The sequence below is a fragment of the Strix uralensis genome, chromosome 14 (genome assembly GCF_047716275.1).
Source record: "Strix uralensis isolate ZFMK-TIS-50842 chromosome 14, bStrUra1, whole genome shotgun sequence".
Taxonomy (NCBI): Eukaryota; Metazoa; Chordata; class Aves; order Strigiformes; family Strigidae; genus Strix; species Strix uralensis.
This window is the reverse complement of record NC_133985.1, coordinates 22,498,233-22,520,317: the sequence shown is the minus strand read 5'-3', so window position 1 is coordinate 22,520,317 and position 22,085 is coordinate 22,498,233. Positions and strand designations below refer to the sequence as shown.

Genomic DNA, 22,085 nt, shown 5'->3' with positions numbered 1-22,085 from the left:
TTTAAACAGACTGAAGGAAAAGTTATGTTTGTGTTTTGGACTTTGCTTTCTTGGTTTTGAATAGCTTATGGGGGATGGAATTCTCAGGCTGAACTTTCTCATCCTTTAAGGTCATTTTGGAGGAAATGTCTCTCATTTTTCATTCCATAGTTTTCTCTGTTTTAACCAACTTTCCTTATTCTCGGAGGCAACATTCATGTTTGCAAAACATTGTGTGTATAATGCCTGGCAAATCCTGTTTTCCTCCTTTGTAAACTCTCATCCAGGACTTGCGATAGGGACAAAATGCATGTTTAATCCTTTCTGAATTAAGAAAGACCTTGCAATTTATTAATTAGGCTTCATAAATGTTATAGGGACATCACTAAATAACAGCTTAAGAAAAGGGAGCACGTGGGAATTCTGCTTTCAGTGTACAAAGTCAGAGAGGAATTTAAGCCAGGAACAGTCAGTTTGTTTGCAGAAAATTAAAACTGATGTTGCATTCACAGGCTGTGAATGTATCATCTTGGATGTATGTTGTATAAGAAAAGATGAGAAGCTTTACTCTCCCTTCAGACTTAGCTCTGAAATTCAGCAAAAACTGATGTTTAAGCCCGTGCCAATTTGTTCGATTCTGTAGATGCGTGTAGGATTTTTATTTTATGTTTTGCCGTTTGTTGGGTTTTGGTTTGTTGGGGTTTTTTTCTTTTTTTTTTTTAAAGGAGGAGAGGCTGCTGAGACTCAAGCAAAGCTGAAGGCAGTGCCTGCGGTTCAGCTGTTTGCTCAGAAATGTTCAAGTGAGCAGGCTGGTGCAGAAGGGACAGGTGTCGGGTGTGCAGAGCCCTTGCTGGGAGCGCTCAGCGCCCGGCGTGTTGCTGGGGTGTGGGTACGAGGTGTGCCGCAGGAATCAAAGCACCGCGTTGGCACCACTAGCTTGCATGCAGGAAAGCGGTTAAGGGGTTTGCCTAAGGAGTTCTTCCCTTAAAAGGAGTTTTGGTTTCTCCCTTCAATCCCTGTCCACCTTCTCACAGGTAGGAGCGCAGTGCCTGTTCAGCACGTGGGATTTTTACAGGTGTGCAGCAGAGCGTTTTCCTCCCTGAGACTACCCTGGGGCATATGGGACACTGGGAAGCGTCGATACTGGACCAGTGAGCTTTTAAAATTTTTGTTTTCCCAAGATGCTGAGCATTGCTCTTTGCAATGCACTCACTGGTGTCAGGATTTATGAATAGCCCTTAAAAATGGGTCCAAAAGCTTTCAAGAAAGGCATCACTTCAGGCAACATAACCTTTAGTTAGCCCTAAAGAAGAGAACCTCAGCTTTTGAGTCTTCTTGCCTCTGTAAAGTGGCTTTCATTTTTATTTGACAGGTCTTGGTGGTGACTCCGTATCTGGTTTCTTCAGTGATGTTTTTGCCTGCCTGGAGTGCAGCTGGGAGCCGGGAGGGATATGAATAAAGGCTCAAGTGTCTGGGAAAATTCTTGGCATTCTTAGGAGAGCGGTTTAAAGGGGGGCTGGGAATTGTTTGGTGGTTGAGGTTTTTTTTTTTTAGCATGAGGTTTTTATTGGGGGAGAGTGCAGTGTGGCCTGGGAGCTTGTTGTTGTGAGCTGCAGCAACTGGAGGTGACTGGCTGAAATGGTGTGGTGTACATGGAGGCGTGTTGGAAAAGAGAAGGAAGTGAAGGCCATTGTGGCTTTGTCCTGCTATTGCTGGAGGGAAGAGCAGTGTTAAGCATCACAGTGTTACCGTTCACAGTTCTTTAGGGCTGCCACAGCGGGGAAAACACTGTCGCCCTCCCAGCACAGGCACAGGGAAGGCAGAGTTGCTCACACCATCCGAGATGTGTCTGCTTGGACTGGCCACGCACCACGACCAGAGCGGACTGGAGCGAGAGGTAGTGGAGAAGCTGAAGCACAACAGGTTGCTGTTGTAAAACAAGTGGTAAATCAGCATAAATGCCACATCTAAAATTATCTCTGTAGGGTTTGGGGTTTTTTTTTTCTTCCTTTCTTCTTCCCCCAGCCTGTTATTAAGTGCTCCACAATGAGGATCTGGAATTTTGAGCACATGCTTAAGATTAACTGGAAACCTTCAGAGCTGTGTATGTGCTTGCACTTTGCAAATCTGTTTGAGATTAGGTGGCATTTAGGTGCGACAATTTTAGCCAAAAAGGTCCTGAGATCTCCACTGGCTAGCCCCAGCTGAAAGTGTGCTTCCTTCCACCGCCAGTGCCAAAGGCACCCGTAAGGTCACGCTTACTGCACCTAAGCCCTCAGCCAAGACTTACTGTGCTCAGTGTCCTCTGATTGTGGTTAGACAACCACAAATCTGGTCTCATTACCTCTCTTGGGCCATCTCTTTCTGCTTAGTGGACTGCAAAGTGCAAGCTCATCCACTGATGCTCTAATACATCTAATAGTCTTTAGCCTGGGAGTACGAGAAAGATAATATTTTGGTGTGTGATTCTGGCTGTTCTGAATGTTGCTTGCACTGTAGAGGTGTTGTTCCAACGTCAGGTGTGGTGTTGCTGTTAGTGCCCCTCAGCTGCTGAGCTTGGCAAAAGAAATGTTTTCTTCATGGAAATGTGAGTCTGGACTTGCTGCTGTTTCTTTGCAAATGTCAAGTGGCATTTGTTGAGCCAATATTCAGGGATGGGGTAGGATCTCATGGGAGAGGTGATTTGCCAGTTTTTTCTGCATTGATCCAGAAACTGGGCCAAGCCCCAGGGAGTGCCTGCTTGGACAAAGAAGCTGAATTTGGCTTCTGATGCCATTTGCTCAAAGGTCTCTAGGCCAGTACCCAACCACTCCATGACTCAGTGTACTTGTGAAATGATGCTAAAACTACCAGCGCCTCTCTGAGCAATCTTGCAGTGGTGGGTGTTTGGGGGAGGGCCCTTTGGCACCACACGCTTGTGGGGTTGGGGTTGGCACCCTGCCTGTGCCGGACCCTGAGGCAGACCCTTCTGTTCTGTGGTCTGTGAGCAGTTTTTCTTTCCCTGCTGCCCAAACTGCCTGGTCTGAGAGGGGCCGGGCAACTGCCAGCTTGACTGCTCGGGGTGCCAGCACGTGTGAACCCGTACGTGGGACCAGCTTGCTCTGCTTGGATTTAATAAACAGCCAGAGCTCATCCAGGCCTTTATCTGCTCAGCTGCAAACGAGACGTCCTGCATCAGGACCGAATAATTTCCCGATTCCATGCATTTCCATGCAGGAGACAAGGGAGTAGCATCCTACAGACCCCACTGGCATACACGTTAATCTCTGTTGCATGCGCTGTTGTGGTGGTAGATGGTGGATGGGGAATCAAGAAGGTGAGGTCATTGCTTTGTGACTAACAGCAGTCCCCAGCTGTGCCGGGTGCCGAGCTGGCCCCTGCAGAGCGACGACCGCTCCATCCCGCCGCGGGAGCGCTGCCAAAGGCGCCGCGGCTGTACAGAGCGGGGCCCACAGGACCTCTCCCTACTCTTCCTCTCCCTGGTCTCTGAATCACGCTGGTCGGGGAGCTGCAAGCTGTCTGCTAGCGCCCTTTTATCTTTCTGTTTTGATTTGATTGTAAATTGGAAGGGAGAGGATCTGTCTGCACCATGCGGGGTGCCTGGCACGCCGATCCGTGTGACTCCACACCCGCGTGTGCGAGGCGATGTGCCCGTGGGGATGTCCAGTGCTATAGATACACCGACAGGCGTTGGGTGAGGGGAACGGGCTGTACCCAGGTTGGAGGGGGACCCATGCTGCAAAGTCCTGGAGGATTTGGTATTATTTAGTCAAGATGTCATCTAGGATTGAGAAATTTATAAGTGAAAGTGTGCCTCAGTAGGGGGAATTGAAGCACTATGGAAAAGTGCTGTGCAGATGTGGTGTTGCCTCTTGCTATTTTATAAGTGTGTGTGGAAAACGTAAATGGCAAAAGCCTGGGAAGAGAGGGACCTGAAATACCACTACCTGCGGGCTCTCGGCACAAGGCAGCTCTTGTCCAACCGGCTGTGCCTCTCCCCTGCGTGCGGGGTTGGCGTTTGGGGAGCTGCAGCCTGGCCACAGCTCAGGGACACCCCAGCTTGGAGGTGCCGGAGGGAGCAGATACCTTTGGCTTGAAGGCCATTGCTCATTTCATGCGCTTTTCACTTAGCAGAAAGAAGAAAGGACTGAGTTCCCCTCATTTTTCCCCTGTAGGCCTTTGCCGTTTTGCCTTGAAAACTGCAGCTGTTCATCTTTCTCACTCATGTTTTGCTGGGCCGTAGAAATGAGAAAAGGACTTTAGATACAGAAGAGTGCTGTGCTGTCCCTCAGGGTACAAAACCAGGAGTCTTCACCCAAGTCATGGTTTAGCTGATGAACAGCTAAAACGTGTAATTTTCAGTTTTTGCACTTGGTTTTACAGGGCGTATTCACAAGTTGGTTGTACGTTGAGTCAGCTGCAGCAGGGCCCAAGATTTACGTTACAACTCCCATCATGCCAAGTTCTTTTAAAAAAATAAATATCACCATTTAAAAAAATAAATATCACCATTTATGATTGTGGCATTCAATTACGCTTTTGTTTACCCATATGCTTTCACCTGCTTCAGTCAGGAAAACAAAACTGAGGGTTGTCTCCAGCAGAAAACACAAGCCTATGTCACCAAATAATATTTCTTGTTGAGATTAATTGAAAGATGATATTTCTCAATGTCTTTTTTCTTCTTATTTTTTTTTTAACCAACTGATGTCAGAATGCTCTTTTATATCCGAGTTCCAGTCTGTTCAGGCTGCTCCTGGTGTGCAGGCGGGGAGAACGGGGACAGCACATCTAAAAGCAGAGTGAGCTGCTCTGCTCGACAGCAGGAGCCCCAGCACGGAAAACGCTGCGGTTGAGGGGCAGCTGACTGCGGAGCTGATCTTCTCGTGCTGCCATCCCCCATGGGCTGCGCAGGCAGCGATAAAGCCACTTTTCCTGGGAGAAGTTGCTGAAAAATGTAATGACGCAAAGTGGAACTGATGCTAATTTGGAGGTGAAGCATGAAGAGACTGGAAGAAGAGAAACTGTGATCAGATTTTTATTTTTTAAAGAATCGTAGGCACACTGATTGATGTTGTAGCCTGTACCACTTCTCACAGGTTTCTTTAATCTCTCTGTCTATATAGAAGAGCCTAATTAATATGTGAATACTGCGTTGACCCTCTTATACGGATCTGGATTTGGTCTCTCTGATTACATTTCTCTCCCTTTTCTTGTCTCACTTGCAATAAAGGGCCAAATAACATATCATCTTCTACAGATGTGGTTGTGGCCAGCTGCCCGCAGCGCTGCCTCGCTGCTTCCTCCCGCCCCCGTGGCCCCACTGCAGGGTACAGTTTGTGGGATCCTGCTGTGGATGGGCTTAGGAAGCTGATGTGGGTTTGAACTGCTGTTTTCAGGTCCCTGGGCAGCTTGGGTCTGGGGTGGCCGCAGGAAGGGGCCAGCGTGCCATCGTGCATCCCAAGTGCATCCCCAGCCTCCGGCGGAGGTTGACATAGTGCTTAGGGATCTGGTGGAGTTGAGAACGGTCAGTGGTAGTTAATAGTTGGACTGGATGATCTTCAAGGTCTTTTTCCAACCGAGATGATTCTGTGATTCTGGAGCACAGCCGGGAGCTGGGGTGGCTGGTGCCTTGCAGCAAGTTTGAAGCACTAGGTTTGGAGGTTTCTTTTTGGTTCTTGAGGTGCTCAGCTAAGTGTGGCAACCTGTGCTGCCAAGGGCATGTCTGTCTTTCCACTGCCTGCCAGGAGAAGGGTCCTGTGACATAACTGTCAAACCAGAGCCAAAGATCAATTTCCCTCTGGGATGGCTGTTGTTGTGGTTGTGCCCTCAGATGCCATTCGTGCGCCTGTTGCCTTGATGGACTCTGCTTCTTGGCCTGGCCAGAGCGTCCCTGAAAATGTTTAAAGGACTTTGGATTTGAAAATTAATAAGTTCTGCTGTGCCCTTCTGATGAATCTTTTGTTTCCCACGAAGTTTCAGATTAAAAATATAAATTATCCCCTTGTCTTTCGGCTTCAAGCCCTGAAGATCAGCTCAAGGCATAGAAGATCTTCAAAGGGCATGTTCAAAGGCTCCAAGTAAAACCCTGTGTCAAGAAAATTATTCCAGCCAAAACCAGGACACCCTGGTAGCTGCCCATCATAAGATGCCATTAGTGACCCACAAGTGGTGTTCAGGGCTGCAGTGGCTGCTTGTGGTGGGAGTTCACACTCGGAGCCATCACAAACTCTTAATTATCATGTTGCAAAATGACCACATGGGCTTCAAGAAAGCTTGACTGCCTCAGGGTGATTTGCACGTGCAGGGTGGGGGCTCGCCTGGTACAAAGCAGGAGGGTTACCTCTCCAGGCTGTGAGATGAGGGACCTGATTCTCATCGGGCGTTGCAGAGGGCGGGAGCGGTGCAGAGACCAGTGCAACTGGAAAGGGCAGGGCTGTGTTTCTGCCTGGCTCTCGTCGTGACTGATGCCATCCAGCTCTGCCATGTCACCTGCCCGCTCCTGTCCTGCAGCGCCGTCGCATCGCTGGCACCAAACGTGAAAAAGTCCTACCAAAATTCTTACTTTTGTTTAAAACAAAAACAACAACAAAAAAACCCCACATAGTTGCATTACTGCTGCCCTCATTTATTGCAGCATTTGTATTCTGGATTGATTATTTACGCTGGGCGTTGCAGGCTGGCTGTGTCTGCTGGAAAGAATTCAATTCTGAGTGTGACCTTGTTGTCTTTACTAGCAGGTGAAGCATGTCAGGCTGTCCTTGAGCTACCCTGGGCGAGCAGGAGCTGGCCAAGAGGGTTAGTCATTCGGGGTGAGACTCACAAATGCGTTGCAGGTAGATGCAGGAAGAGGTGCCGGTGGTTGCTCATCGGAATGGGAGGTCTGTTCCTCTCCAGGGCAGGTCAGTGCCGCAGATAACACAAGTGAGCAAGAAAAATTGGTTGTTTTCACAAGGCTGTCAAGTTTGTGAGCTTGATGGATTGGAGGGAAAAGTAAAAAAGAGAAAACTTTTTTCTTTCTTTTCTTAGTCTTACTACTTTCCAGCAGTTGTTGCCGTTGTTTGTCCTAACACAGCAACAATAGCAAAATCCCTCTGGAGGCTGAGTGACAGCTGAAGGCACTGCAAGCCCAGCAAATGGTTTTCTGCTTTGGTATCGGCAGTATCTTGGACTTGAACCAGATTATTATCGCTGCTTACAGAAATAAAAGGACACTGTGCATTTCAAGGTCACAGACAAAAATATTTCCCTGAAGTTTGGCTCGCTGGTTTAGCTGCTATAAGAGATGGCGAGCAGTTCTGAGTAAATGTATTCCTGTCCCGTAACGAACAGCAACCAAACGCCAAAAAAAGAAGAGAAAAAGAAAGCCCTGTGCGAACGCATTTGGGTTTCCTCGGGCTGAAGCATGACTGAGTTCTCAATGCAGCTTTGCCTAGCTGGAGCCTATTTTAAAATGCAGCCTTGCCGAGCTGGAGCCTATTTTAAAATCCGGAGCAGTGGTGCTGCCTGTTGCCTGGAAACCTTCTCCCAGCCTCGGGCACTCTCAGCCTAATCATAGCCATCGGCAGCCTTTATTTATTTCCCTTCCAAAATGTCATCCCAGGCTTCTGGTTTGTGTTTTTGTTTGCTTGTTTTTGTTTATTATTTAAAACGAGAAGACACAGAGTGTAACCGTCAAACTCGGTGACTTTTCTGTGGGAACGGCTCGCTTGGCCGTCACTGCATTGCGGTGGTGGGAACTGGCATTTCACGCTCTCTGAGGTGGTGGCTTGGAGGGACGTGGGGGGACAGGAGAAGTGGGGGCTGAGGGGATGGGGCTGATTGCCTGAAGAAACCCCCTGAGCTCTGCTGATGCATGCAGTGACTCCCCACACCTTGTGACAGTTTCCTTAAGAGGAAAAACAAACCTCAACATCTCTGAGCCCTTTCCCAGCACACACGTGTCCAAGTTGCCCTTCCCGGTGTGGTCACACCGTCCTGTGCCAGACCCACTGTTCAGCGTTGGGCTGCCTGGATCAGCACAGACTCGCTTTTCTCCCTGCGGGGACTCATCCTGTTGGGGGTCTGTCCCTGCGGAGCTGTTAGTCTGAGCTTTAGCATCTCTCTGTGGTGACAGATGAACGGAAGAAAGTTTAAATTGGAGGTTTCCCTGTCTTAGGGGTCCTTTTTAATTCACCTAAACTCATGGCCACCTTAAAACCTTAATTGATGCCATCTCTCCCACAGGAAAACTTTAAATGATTGCTATTTCCGTGTAGTTAGTGGGCACGATCGATCCTGATGGGATGAAACAGAATTGATCGGAGGAGCCCAGCGATGATTCAGTTGTGTGTCTGTCCAGGGAGTCTCCTGGGAGAGCGCTGGGCTAAAATCATCTGAAAGTTGGTAACAAACGCTAACCAGGACAGCCAGAAGGTTTGTACGTGAGGCATAGGAGCTGCTTCAGCTGATCACAAGTTGTTCTTGTGATCTAAATGGTTTATTTTACAAAGCTCAGAATATTTGTTCTGCCAAAGGCAAAACCAAAGAAGGCTTTGACTCGAGATGTGGTTGAACAAAGGTTCATGTTTTGTTTAGCAATCTTATTGCAGGCACAGAGCAATACAAAAGGCTTATCGTGTAATTTCTTTTATTTTCCCCTTGAGTTAATTTAAAGTTTGACAGCCAGCTTAGGCTCTTCTCAGGGTGTGCTCTTGTCTCGCAGTCTTAGTGCTGGGACATAAAGTCCAAGTTGTCCAGGACAAACAGAAGAACCAGAGCCAGGCAAAGGGCAGACACTTTTTCCATCCCCATCTTCCACGGCGTGCTGGTGATTAAGAAAAACAGACTCCTTTACCAAAGAAACAGCGAGGGTGAATGAATCACGCTCTGAAATGATGTATCTGTGCTTCTCCACAGAAGGGTAAGAGTGCTTGAGAGGCTGCAGGGACAGTGGTCGGGTCCCCGGGCTCGGACAGCAATGCTCAGTTGTGTAGAGAGGCAGCAACATCTGTTGAATTATTTGTGCAAATGCAAACTCTAGAAACAGAAATGACCCTTCTGTTGAATCCTCTCTTCTGGAATCAGAGCAGATCTGGGCTGCCTTTCTGTATAACCTAGACCTGTTGTCTCCTCGGATGTTTATTGTCTTAGTTTCTAAAGCAAAGCTTTCTACAGGTGATCAGCATCGTCTTCCTCTGGGGGAGGGAGGAGACAGAAGGAAGAACAAAGTGCATATGGGGGAGGCAGGAACAGGAACAGCAGAGAAACGGTGGAAAACTCTGTGGTCACAGATGGTAAAGCAAGAGGGTTTCTCGTCCTGCCTGTGCGACCAGCACCCCTGAACGCCTGGGCGAGCAAAACCACGCTGCTTGTGGCAGTAACAAAGGAAAAAAGATTAAGTACTTGAGGGGAAAATGCAGGGTCTGTTGAGCTGAATTCAGTGCTGGAGGGTTTAAGAAAATAAAATTAAAACAGGACGAGGAGAAATGAGTGCTAAAACACACGGTGGTGGGTTTTCCTTTGCTAACCTCTCCCAGCTGCTTGTAGTTGGAGCTCATGCTAGTGTTTTCTTTTCTTTGTAGCCTGGTAGCTTAATTCTCTCAATTTCCCCTTCAGAGCAGTATTTTTCCCTCTCTTTTCCGTTGTTGGTGGCTGTTGGAGGGTTTGTGCTGTGGCGTGCCAAAACACAAGCTCTTGCAGGCAGCATTAGGGTTTGTGTTGGTGGCTCTGCAGTGCCCGCAGGGTGGTTATTTCTTGGGCTTGGTGGTTTCTCGCGTGTCCCTGACTTGCCATCTCAGTGCAGTTCTGCTAATCCGGCTTCTTCTCCCTACCAGAATGAAGAGAAGAGGAACCTTTCCCTGGGGGGCCATGTCGGCTTCGACAGTCTCCCCGACCAGCTGGTCAGCAAGTCTGTCACACAAGGCTTCAGCTTCAACATCCTCTGCGTGGGTGAGCACGGGCCTCTGCAAACAGACGTGGGCCGAGCTGGCGGCGTGGTGAGGTTGGGACCAGGATTTCTTGCGTGTCCTGCTGTGCCACAGGCCTCGGCAGTGACTTTAAGCAAGTCAGAAATGCCTAACTCTTAAAAAATTTGTTTGAATTTCAGTGAATTTGAGCACTCTGGAGCTTGATGCTTCCAAGTTGGGACTTTCACAAGTGACTGTTAGAGACTCACTGCCCAAAATTAGAGAGAGTTTTGGGAAAAGCTTTAATATATCAACTTTCTGCCTTTGGTGGGGAGGAAGGGGGTGTGGGACTGTGCAGCTCTGCACTGAGCTGAACTACCGGTGCAGAAGCTGCAGAGAGCAGCAGGGAGGTCCAAGTGGCTGAGCCTTGTGGGTCAACAGAAGAATTTCTGTAATCAGGGAGGTGTCACTCACCTCCTGCGCTGCAATGGCTTTGCAATAGGAAGGGTTAAGGCAAGACTGCATGTGGCAAATTAAACATTTCCATTTGCAAACTGGGGTGGCTGCCATGAGCAGCTTCTCAGTGAAATGATCCCCGAGTAGATGCAGTCAGATGCACTGTGTGTTAGCCGAGAGCTGCTGGGGATAACTCGGTCGTTTCTGAGCTGGGGATGAGAGGTTTGTGTCTGAGCTGTGCCTGGCTAATGCTTTCCAGGGGTGAGTCAAAGGGCTTGAAGCATGACCATCTCTGCTAGGAAAGGGAGCGGGAGTGTTCCTGTTTTAACTGGTTGTAAAGTATTTATCTTGAAGATTGTGAGCAGGTGCGAGAGACTGACTTTAAAATAACCTCATCATATTCTTGTTTTTTAATTTTGGTATTGATGTGATCTAGCAGGCGATGCTGGAAACCAATTCCTTCCAGTGATGAGATGAGCATTATTTTTACTTTGGCTGATTCTTGTATTGTGTATGAGGTCTGAAGTATTGTAACCTGCTAGACCAGCAAAAATACATCCAGAGACAGCAGCTCCCTGCCTGGCCCTCAATCTGCCCAAAGAGAATATGGCTTTGTATAGACTCTGCAGCAAAACCCTGACAACTTCCACAAGGTGCTTGTGCCATATTTAAGCCACTTTTTCATATCCAATCCACAAGTGAAAAGCATGGCTGAAATCACAGTGGAACCTCGTAGACTTGTTCCTTAGCAGAAGGGTAGTTGCAGCAGAGGACAATATGTTTTTAATTAATGTAGGGGACACCAGAATGGCTACTCCTGTGTTCTCATCTGACCATACCATTTGTGAAACACTGGAAAAAATGTCCACTTTTTTTTTCTGGACAAGAGAAAAAAACCCAACCTGTACCCCTTTTTATTCAGTTCCTGCTCTCAACTGTGCTCAAAACTGAACAGGAGAACGTAGCCTACATCAGTAGTGAGTTCTCCATATGACTTTCCTTTCAGATTAATCTCGAGCACCAGACTTGTTTTATTTCCTTGCACAACTCTTAACCACAGCTGGTAGGAAGCAGTATGCACCGCTGCCCTGTTCTGAGCATCGTGTGGTTGTGCTTGAAGAAGGAGAAAGCTCAACCCCCTTGGCAGCAGGCATGGCACCTTCCTCGAACAGAAACTTGCTCACCCTCCTGCTCTCCCACCGGTGCGTCGCTGTAGGGCTCCTGGAGGTGGCTGGGCTCAGCCAGAGGGGCTGTGCTCAGCAGCAGTGGCTGGCTGTGCTGAAGGGGCAGCATGATGGGCTGCCTGGGAGATGAGCCAGGAGTGGAAGGCTCCTTCCTTGAATTTTGTCTCTTCGCTCCCTTGGCCAATAGATCTGTGTGTAGTGAATGAGAAGGTTAAATGGGGCCCCTTGTAGGCCAATCTGGAAAATATCAGTCTCGTTTAGTTACCAGTTCAAAGCCTTTCTGGCTCACAGGCAGCCTCTGAGCCAAATATTCTGGGATGGAACTTGGTTTGTGATGCATCCCAGGTGTCCTTCAATGGCTGTTAGAACAGAGGGGCTACAGATGGGAAACTTCTCCTAATCTTGCCTCTACTGGTTCTCCAAGAGCTATTTTCTCCCTACCAAGTTTCTCAGCCATCCCTTCTTGACTCTATATTCTCTCCATCTGCACATCTCAGAGGTTCAAGTTGACATAATTTTTTCTACTACTGGGAAGGTGAAAATCCCTGCTCCAGTGCTCCAGCACAGGGCTCTGCTGAGGTCTGTAGTAAAAATGTCCTGTGGAATGTGGCCTCTGAAAACACTGTCATGCTTTGCAAAGCTTCTGTGTCACAGATGCTGTGTGGCATTTTGGTACTGGTTTCACTTTGGTTTCCCCTAAACAGCATTCTTGTCTCCCCTTGGCTGATCTGGCATGAAGAATCATGGGGCAGCCTTGAAGGAAGCAGGAATACTAAAGGGAAACTTCAGAAATCAAGAGCAATATGGGATGAAACCAGCTGCCATTGCAAACGCCATCATCTGGTCTGGGTTACAAGATCTCCCTGTGCAGCTGGAGCTCCTCAGGGCAGAGCTGTCTTGCTGAGATTGTTTGGATGCCTGTGGAAGCTCATGCCTGATGTGACAGAAGAATTTGTTGCTTATTTCCTCCAGTTTGGCCAATCCTGTTTGCTGCACAGGTGGCTCTATCATCTCAAAGCACAGATCTGCTGTCTGGGACAAATCTGTGCAGAATGGGACCGTCATGGACAGTTTGCAGGTACCGAGCCAGCTCTCAGCAGCAAACCTGCTTGTGCAGAGCCCGCAGTGCTCTTCAAAGAGCCATAGAGCTGATGCTGGCGTAGCTGCTGCGTGGATGGAGGGGGAAAGGGTTACAGATGGGCTTTAGTCCTTTGGCAGTTATTAGTGGGACTGGAGGGTTGAGACTGTGGAAGATGGACGAGCTGCTTTAAGGCTTCCAGGCAGAGCAAAGTTCAGCTGCAGAATGAAATCATGAAACTTGCATCCAGTGTCTTTTCTGCTGTGGAAGGAGGCTTTCAGTCTGATGGCAAGTGGTCCCAAGCAGGTCCAGAGCTGTCTGCCTGCTTCTCTGCACTGAAATAGGCCCTCAGATTCCCTCCTCACAGGGGTCTCCACTCTCAAAAAAAAAAAAAAAAAAAAAAAAGGCAGGTCCCCAGAGACTTTAATGGCAAGATAATGTAAAGAAAGTGGTAAAGAAGCCTGTTAAAGTTGGGAATCTCACAGAAAGGAGTGAGAGGAAACCTCACTGTCAGCCTTCCCTGTCCCCTCCACGGCACAGCGTCGCTTTGTGCTGATCTGCAGGGCTGCCTGGAACTACTGCTGCGTTTGGGACAGCCACCGACCCAGATGGTCCTTGTCAGTAGGAGCAGCTGAGTTTTGCTCCTTCTCATCTGAAGACTCAAAAGACTCTACTAAAATTGTACTCTCCCCAGGATCCTAAGCAAAGTCAGGGTGCGCGGAGGGGAGGGTGGTGTGTTTTGCTGTGCTGTGTGATCCTCCCTGAGGAGATGAGACCCAAGTGCTCTGTGTTAGCTTTGCATTAAGCATGGGGCGCCTTCAAGAATGTAGTTACCTTTGTGACAATTATATGTCTGTCCACAAGCAATTTGTAGTAACCTTTCACAACGAAATTTAGTTCTGCTCTGTAATTACCGTTCTTTGAAGTACCTGTGACAAATTCATGCTGCAGTGAGCTGATGATTTCTCCTTCCTAGGTGAGACTGGCATTGGGAAATCCACACTAATGAATACCCTCTTCAATACCACGTTTGAGACGGAGGAAGCCAGTCACTATGAGAGCGCAGTTCGCTTGCGGCCGCGGACCTACGACCTGCAGGAGAGCAACGTCCACCTGAAGCTAACGATTGTGGATGCGGTTGGATTTGGGGATCAGATAAATAAAGATGAAAGGCAGGTCTCGTGCCATCTGCTTGGCGTTTCTGGGCTTGCCTCTGAGGCTTAGACGTGAACCGCCCGCAGTCCTGCTTGCAGTGTTGTGGAGGAGGTGTCTGTGTTTCTGCTAATGGAGTAGCTCCCTGCAGTGGTTCTGCTTCTGGGGATGGAGCGTAGAGGGAGTTGGGTGAGGAGCCAAAAAGAGAGGTCACAGGAGGTCTTTCCAGCAGAGAATGGTGTCCTCCAGGAGCGCGAGCAGTTAACAAGCTGTCCTCAGTGCAGGGTTGGGAATGATCTGTTCTGGCAGTGATCGGTGTCTCTGGACCTGTCTCATTTAATTACACAGACATCTTGTTCAAGCCCCAGGTAAAGGCTTGTTGGGGCTCCAAGGTCTCTCCTGGGTCATGTTGCATTGCTACGGCCAGATGGCTCAGCCCTGAGATCTGGGCAAAGTTTGATCTGTGGAAGTAGTCATTTTCCCATGTTCCACTGTCCTTAGGCTTTGCAGTGCAGCCCCAGGAGACTCCAGCAACCTTTGGATTATAAGGTCTGTGTGTAAATTCCACACTTTCCCTGTTGTAAGGCTAAATTGTTTGAGTCTTGTAACTATTTTTTAAATGTTACCATGGTATGTCTAGGAGAACTCCTTAAGCCTTCAAACTGTTTCATTTTGAGCTCCAGTATCTGGGTTGCTAATGGTATGGTTTTAGTTACAGGCCGATAGTTGAGTACATTGATACGCAGTTTGAAAACTATTTGCAAGAAGAACTGAAAATCCGCCGATCTCTCTTCAACTATCACGACACGAGGATTCACGTCTGCCTGTACTTCATCACCCCAACTGGGCACTCGCTCAAGTCCTTGGACCTGGTGACAATGAAGAAGCTGGATAGCAAGGTAAGGGCTTGGAGACCCTCCTTCTGGAAGTGGTGATGCTTCTGTTAATATTGGTTGTCAGACAGAAGGCTCTGTTCCTTCTGTGTAAGTGCTGGACTTCTTCCTGGACTTTGGTAAAACTTAGTCTGCCCTGGAGGGTTGCTGAGGTCCTGTGCTTTTTTTTCTCTCCAGCTTTCCTGAAAAATGTCAGGTGAAAAACCTGTTTTCCAGCCAGCTGTGTGAAGTCTAGAGTGTCCATCACTGTAAGAATCTTACCCAGATTAGTCCAGATTTATCAAAGGCATCAGCTGCATCTTTATTAGCTCTTCTTTACAGGTGTGCAGGTAAAGATGTGTTCCAGTTCCTGCAGTTGAACTGTGGAAACTGCAGAGCCACCTCTGCTCTCCTGACCCCTCGTTAGGGACAGAGGGGCCGAGAGCCACCAAAACTCTGGACGTCCTGAGGTGGGGGTCAGTGTGGAGGAGCTAAGGGCTGAAGAGAAGCATTGACTGGCGCACAGGCAGTGCGTGCGCTGCCACTGCTGGTCATGCCAGATGATCTGGATAGGACATCACAGTATCTTCTGAAAACGTAAATGTGGTGAGGAGTTCTCAAAGTCATAGGAATCCTAGAAGTGGGTCCTGAGCGGGTCTAGCTGGAGGTTGTTTCTTTGTGCATGAGCTATTCTGCCTTGGGGGGCAGTGGGTTACTTAACTGGCTACCGCTGACATTCCTGCAGCTCCGAGGAGGTTTCTGACACACTTTTGGTTGTTCCAGCTGGCTTCCAGGGAGCTGCAGGAGGCCTCAGAGGTCACTAGTGGCAGCAGCATCTCTTCTTTTCTTTGCAAAAATTTCCTGTCTTTCACAGCAGTATTTTAGCAGCAAGGTGGTTCCTTTCAGATGGCAGATGCTGACCGGTCTACTGAGAGGGCAGACAAGGCAGCTGGGGCCCTGCAGTAACTGGGGATCCCCTGGATTAGATTTAGGAAACGCTCTCTTCTCTGTCTGTTGTCCCCGTGCAGCTCTATCGGCCTCTCCTGGCAGATAGAGTTCCCCCTCACCCACCTGGGGCTGTTAGCCTGCTTTTCCTTGGCCCCGCTCCGGACCCAGCGCTGGCTTCCCGTTGCAGTGGGCTGTTTGTAACCGTGGTGGCTGTTACACTGGCTTTCATCAGGAATCCAAAAACTTTCCCTTAATAAACTCTTGTCTCTTGGCACCGTGCCAGCATTACGTGTTCCCAGAAATATGTTTGGAGGAAGGCTTCTGCATGATTCCCCTTGGTGCTGGTGGTCCCACAAAGCTTTTCTCTTCCTTTCCTCCTTCATTCCCTACTTTTCACATCACCCCGTGGCTGCTTTTACTGTGGTCCTTAGGTAGTACCGAAATAAACCCTTTGTATTTGTACGGAGATGGGAACTTTGTGCGCACGCAAGCTTTTTATGTTTCTAAACTTTCACTAATAGTCCTCTCTGAAGTCATTTTATCCCTTTGCTCTCATCTCCCTAACACCTTGGATTTCATGGTGTGGTGGCCTCGCACAAGCACCCGTGTGGAAATGAAAAAGCCAGTAGAGACCGTTGATCTTTTTTGGGGGTCAGGGGTTTCTGCTGCATTTCTGCATCGGTGTCAGCCCAGGACATCACGGTGCTTTTCAGACACTCCTTAGAGGTTTGTGTGTGACTGTGCTGTGCCCCTTCCCCAGGACACGTGGGCCATTTGTGCCTGGGGGCCAGTGTGTGTGCGCAGAGCGAAGGGGGGTGTCACCAAACCCCGGGCAGCTTTTTGTCTGCTCCAGGCTGGTAACAGCGAGCGGTTACCGGGGCTGAGCGGAGAGGTGATGTGTGCTGACTCGAGAGCACGCCTGGACCTGGTTTTCCTCCTGGGAAGCTTTTTGTGGCCTCTGTTGTACCGGTGAAGAATGGAGCCCGTGGAGGTGAAGGGTGTACCAGAGGCAGTGCTTCGCTGCGTGCTCTGCTGGCTCAGCCTCTGGGACGAGTTTAACAAGGGTTTGGTAGGAACCTGGCCCGTTACACCTTCGCTTTAGCGCACCAGCGGCACAGCATCAGGTGTCGGGCAGGCTTTTGAATCTGTGTGGTGATTTCAATAATGAATCTTGCTTTTGGTGTAAAGTTTACAAAATCCCTTCTGGGTAAAGCTGTTTTGTAAACAAAGTCTTCCATTGTACTGTAATACAATATTTGTTTGGCAAAGCTGATGGCCAGCTGTTCTCTGGGGTACTTAATTACAGCTGGAGAGCTAGAAGCATCTTCAGAACGGGTTCTGGGTAGATGAAATGTGCTGCCTAGCTGGTCGGTGGGAAGCACATATGACCTGGCAGGGGTTGGCTTGGCATTGGGTTTAACCTGGGAAAAGGGGGAGATAAATAACTAACATAAATAAGGTAAATAAAATCGCATCTGTAGTGGATGAGAAGGTGATTTATCGATTTAAAACACAGCCCTGCCCTGGAAAGTGAGGGCACAGCCGCGTGCTGCTGTGGGCATCTGTAGGGCTCCCCGGGCCTTGTCCCTGGATGGTTTCCAGCGGCGTGTGCTGTTTATGAGCTGTGGCTAATTGCTTGCCCTTGGTGAGCTGACACAGCCCAGGCGGGTCACTGGCCAGTGACACTGCAGGCCGGCTTGTGCCTCTGCTGTTTGGTTTCCAAGGCAGGATTTGCCTCTTGGCTTCCCTGGGGCTTGCATTCGGGAACACTTTGGAGGTGGGGAAAAACCCAGCTGTATTTCACAGGGTGAAAATGCAGGTAGCCTTATTATATTAGCAAAATTATTTTCTACCTACTGTCTTATTCTGTCATGTTGTAAGTTTTATTTTTGGAGACGAGACATAGCTCTGTGGTCAGAATGCCTGGAGAAGGAGGTGAGTTTTATGTGTGTGCATGTGAGTTCACTGTCCTGTCTGAAGCACAGACTTCCTCTCGTCATAATTCTGGCCCCAGCAAAGACTTCCAGCACGTGGACTGACAGTCAAGGGGACACTGCACCCCTGTCACATTCAGTGGGATGACACTTGGGATGACACTCCAGTAGTTAACTTCATGATTTTATTATTAGATCTTTAATTAGAGAATAGTGCTCTTCCACCATGAGATATAAGAATGTTGCTCTGGGATTTTGCCTGCAACCCCAGGTAAACATTATTTGTGTAAGAGTAATAGTGGGGAGAGAAACCTCGCGTGGTTCTGGCATCACTTCCTTTTATTGGGTTTTTAAAACCTGTTCAGGAAGGAGAGGAGAGGTGACTTTTCTTCTCTAGCTATTGTCTGTCAGTTTATTTGGCCCTAATCTGTGCTGCCTTTGTGTAGAAATGGATGTGTGGAAGGTGCTGTAGGAGGGCAGGATCAGATGGTTTGGTTCGGTAGCATCTCGTATCATTTGTTTTTTGTCTTCTGTCCTTTCTCCTTATTATAAAGGGATGAGCTCACTCTAGACTTAGACAGCTTTTGGGTGCTAGTGCTCAAAATCAGAGGCAGGAAAACAAGAAGATAATTGTATGGTGCTCTGGGTATCCCCTGTTAACTGTGGGATTCCAGCTCGTGGGTTTCCAAGGCATGCATGAAATCAAAATAAAAACAGTAATATTTTAAAAAACTAAGGAACTCAGAAGGGAAGATGAGAGAAGGAGGAACATACACCCAAATGCCGTTTCCAGGACTCCACAGTATTGATGTTGGCTATCGATTTCTGGAAATGCGACAACTTATAAAACCCTTTTGGGTTTTGAACTCTGTGACAGCAGATGCTGAGTCGCTTTTCAAAGCCTGAGGAGCCTGGTCGGAGGGGACTTGAACCAACCTTGGTTTGCACCTTGTTTGGGTCCTGCTGGGGCAGCAGCTGTGACCACAGAGCCTGCCAAGCAGGGCTGAGCTGGTACTTTTTGAAAGAAGAGGGGGGGAATTGCTTAAGCCAACTGAAAACGGACCAAAATGACCCTCGTGCTGGTCTGTCAGTGTGCCTGGCTGGATGGAGAGCGTGAAGCCCTGCACGCTGCAGGTCCCTGACAGTGCCTCTCCCCTCGGAGATACCGCTCCTGAGCAGGTGGTACGTGAGCCCTGAGCTGACCCTTTTTCCATCGGAGGTGGTGGATCCAAGCCTCCTCAGCTCTTAGCGGGTCAGTGAGGCACCCAGCTGTGGTCATGGCCCTTTTTACTTTTGTAGTGAGGACGTCGACCTGCTGAGGAGTGGAGTGAGCAGCAGACCTTGCTCTGTGTGGGTCTGTGCTCCTTGGTAAAAGAGACCAGATCAGTGGCTGAGAAAAAGAAGGAATTTATCCTCAGATAAATTTGCAGTGAGCAAATTCACAGTTTCCTTTTGGAGTGAGTAAATGCTCTTGTATGGAGCGAGTGCTAAACCAGAGTGGGGGGGGAAACCAAGAAGTATGGAAAAACCACGGAGCTACAAAGAGAACTGGAGCTGGGAAAGCAAGGTCATTTATTTTAATGGGCACCCATTGGAGACCAAATGGCTGCTATGAATTTCTGCTCTGTAGGACAAAAAGCGTTGGCTGTTGGGAAATGTTAGATGGCAAATCAGACTTTGCCTTCATCTGTCTGAATTCTTGTGTTTTCCTGCTACAGATTTGGCTGCTGTTCAGACAGACGAGTTTTGTTGTTTGTTTAAGCAGTGGTTTGCAGTATTGCACTTGGCTTTTCTGGGCACGGCAGCATTATCTAATAGAGGTTCCTGTGACAGACCCTGCCCCGCTGTAGCTCTCCCAAGCACGAGGCCATCGCCAACTCCATCCCTCCTGATGGATGTGGGATGTGGCCCTTGACCTTGGCAGGTACTAGGCACGGGGGGACCTCCCCACCCTGCAGCTTGTGGGTGGCTTTGAAACCTGGGTTGATGGTGCGTTGTGCTCGGTGACTGCTGGTGTGAAACCAAAGCTGAGCAACAACAGCACGAAAACAAACGTCCCATCTGCTGTGCAGCACCCTGCACCCTTCCCGGGTGGTGGGTGTAATCCGCACGGCCCGAGGTGTGATCCCCACGGAGAGACTCGGAAGCCCTCGGGAAGGATCCACGGTGGCTGCAAAAGCCTCAGAGGAGTCCCCGCTCTTTCTGCTGAAGCTTGGGAAGGCTTCACATCAGCTCACTGCAGCCTCTCATCCTTGCACTTGTCTTCTAAAACGGCTTGTCAGCACAGCCAGAAGCTGATAGGAGGTAACTCGAGATGTGACAGTTACGCTGTCTCTGCCTCCCTCGAAGCGTGTAACAAAATACACAGGCAAGAGCAGAGGCTTTGATCTGCTCCTTGTGTATTTATCGCAGGGTGGTTGTCTTGGGTTTATCTGAAAGTCTTGTAGCCAAATGAGTCCTGGAAAACTCTTCCCTCTAGTGTTCAGCTGGGCTTGTGCTGCAGCTCACATGCAAAACCTTTGTGGTTTTATGGAACGTAAAGCAGGCACCGGGGTAGGACCCGGGTCACCCTGCGGGCACCTGCGCTCCCGACAGAGCTGCTGGCCCGAGTGCTGCTCACCTGGTGGTTTTTCCTTCCTTCTGCTGCAGGTGAACATCATCCCGATTATTGCCAAAGCAGACACCATCTCCAAGAGCGAGTTGCACAAGTTCAAGATCAAGATAATGAGCGAGCTTGTCAGCAATGGGGTACAGATCTATCAGTTCCCCACAGACGACGAAGCGGTCGCCGAGATCAACTCTGCGATGAACGTGAGTGATGCTGCCGGCCGCAGTGCTGCCAGGGGTTGTGACAGATGAAATTGCTGCACAAAAATGCATTTGAAAGGCGAATTTCACTGGGATTGTCCAGACGCTAAGTCTGATAGTTGAGCTGTGGATCTGACAGTCGCCTAAGGCTGTTGCAAACAGAATTAATTAAAACGTGGCTCTTATTTAATCTGTGGGCTCTCTGGAGAAACCCAGCTCAGCTCTAAAATTTGTTTTATTGAATTTTTGAAAAATACTTTCTTCAAAATTCATTCTGTCTGCTTTTAGGCTACTTTTCATCTGAGGAGGGAGAAACTTTGAATAAAGATCTTACAGTTAAGATTTACAATGCCCTTCTGACTTAAAGAGGCTAAGCAGAGAAAAGCCCAGTTTAAAATAAAGAAGAAAACTGGTTAGACTCTATTTTGTGGGATTTTTTTAAAGTTCAAAGATCAAATTCAGACCTGGCTGGAGAGTGTGCAAAACACTTTCAAGTTTCCTGTCTCCCAGATTAGAGTGTAGCTATTGCAGTAGAAGCAGCTGAAATGTTTCCATGTCAATTTTTAAAATAAAAAGTAGCTTTTTCATGAAAATGAACATTTTCCTGCATAGCTGTTTGATTAAATGCTTTGTCTTTTCTTTCACACCCCCTTTTTTTTTTAATTTCAACAGCCAGTTGATTTCTGAGTCAACTAGGTATGTGTTTTCCCTGTAATAGTTCTCTTTTACTGAATTCATGAAAAATTTGGAGGATGCACTCTTTTTTAAAATAATTGCAAGCTGTGTGCATTGGGGAGAAAAACAGGAGTCATGCTTGTTTGGTTTTTCATTGGGTGTCCCCCCGCCAGTGAAAATATTTTTGGCCACTTCTCTAGCAGTTCCACACTTCTGCATCTGTTTCTTCTTAAACATGAAGGGCTTTGTCCACCTCATCCCTCTGAAGCACCTGCTCCATGGCTCCTTTCCTGCAGAGCTTGGGGACGGTGCCCTGTTTTCTTGCTGCGCTTGGTGCTTTGCAGACTCGGAGAGCAATGAGCACATGTTGTATCCTACACATGTCCCTTCCAGTGCCCACACACAAACTGCTGTGCCAAGGCCTGTTGACGGATCTCTTTGCTTGTGCTTTCTGCGAGGCAGGGAGTGCCCTGCTCTTGGCGTGGGGAGAAGCTGCAGCTGCAAGAACAGTCTGACAAACGGAGAGAGGGAGATCAGTAACGATCATGGTGTTCCCACAATATTTCCCCATCCAGTTCAGCTCAGCCAGCATTGCTAGTAAGCTGTGCTGCGGCCCTATGTGGCTCTGTTGTGATATAGTAGAGGCTGCTGTGAGTATTGGAGATGGATGGCTTCAGAGGAAGGACTTTTTGAAGCAGATCCTGTGCCTGGGTGAGGGGGACTAACGGCCAGGCTGATCCCTGAGGCGTTAGCCCACACCCTGAGCCCCTGCCCTTGGCTCTGTTTCAGGCTCATCTGCCCTTCGCTGTGGTCGGCAGCACGGAGGAGGTGAAAGTTGGGAACAAGCTGGTGAGAGCTCGGCAGTACCCTTGGGGAGTGGTGCAAGGTAAGGCGCTGCCAGCCAGGCGCCCGCCGCAAACCTCCCTTGGACGGGCACGCGGAGACGCCGGCGCCCTCCGCAGCTCTGCCCCGGCCCCAGCGCACGGGCGCAACGGTGCCCTGCGCTCAACGGTGCAGAAACCTCCCGGGCAGCCTTCTCTGGCTTGGCCAGTCTTTCCTTTGAATTCCCATTCCTACCAACAGGTAGTACTGGTCAGCAGGAACTCCTGTGT

At 48.8% G+C, this 22,085-nt stretch overlaps 1 protein-coding gene across 5 annotated transcripts in view; it reads left to right on the top strand.

Moving 5' to 3' along the window:
* The window catches only part of SEPTIN8 (septin 8), a 46,875-nt gene that overhangs the window by 7,640 nt on the left and 17,150 nt on the right, over positions 1–22,085 (top strand). For 4 of the 5 annotated variants that reach the window (XM_074883733.1, XM_074883731.1, XM_074883735.1 and 1 more), the window contains exons 2-6: positions 9,795–9,909; positions 13,561–13,756; positions 14,449–14,635; positions 20,140–20,301; positions 21,763–21,859. In XM_074883733.1, the coding sequence (XP_074739834.1) occupies positions 9,795–9,909; positions 13,561–13,756; positions 14,449–14,635; positions 20,140–20,301; positions 21,763–21,859 (757 nt within the window). The remainder of the gene's footprint in view (positions 1–9,794; positions 9,910–13,560; positions 13,757–14,448; positions 14,636–20,139; positions 20,302–21,762; positions 21,860–22,085) is intronic. The other variant, XM_074883734.1, reaches the window with a different exon arrangement.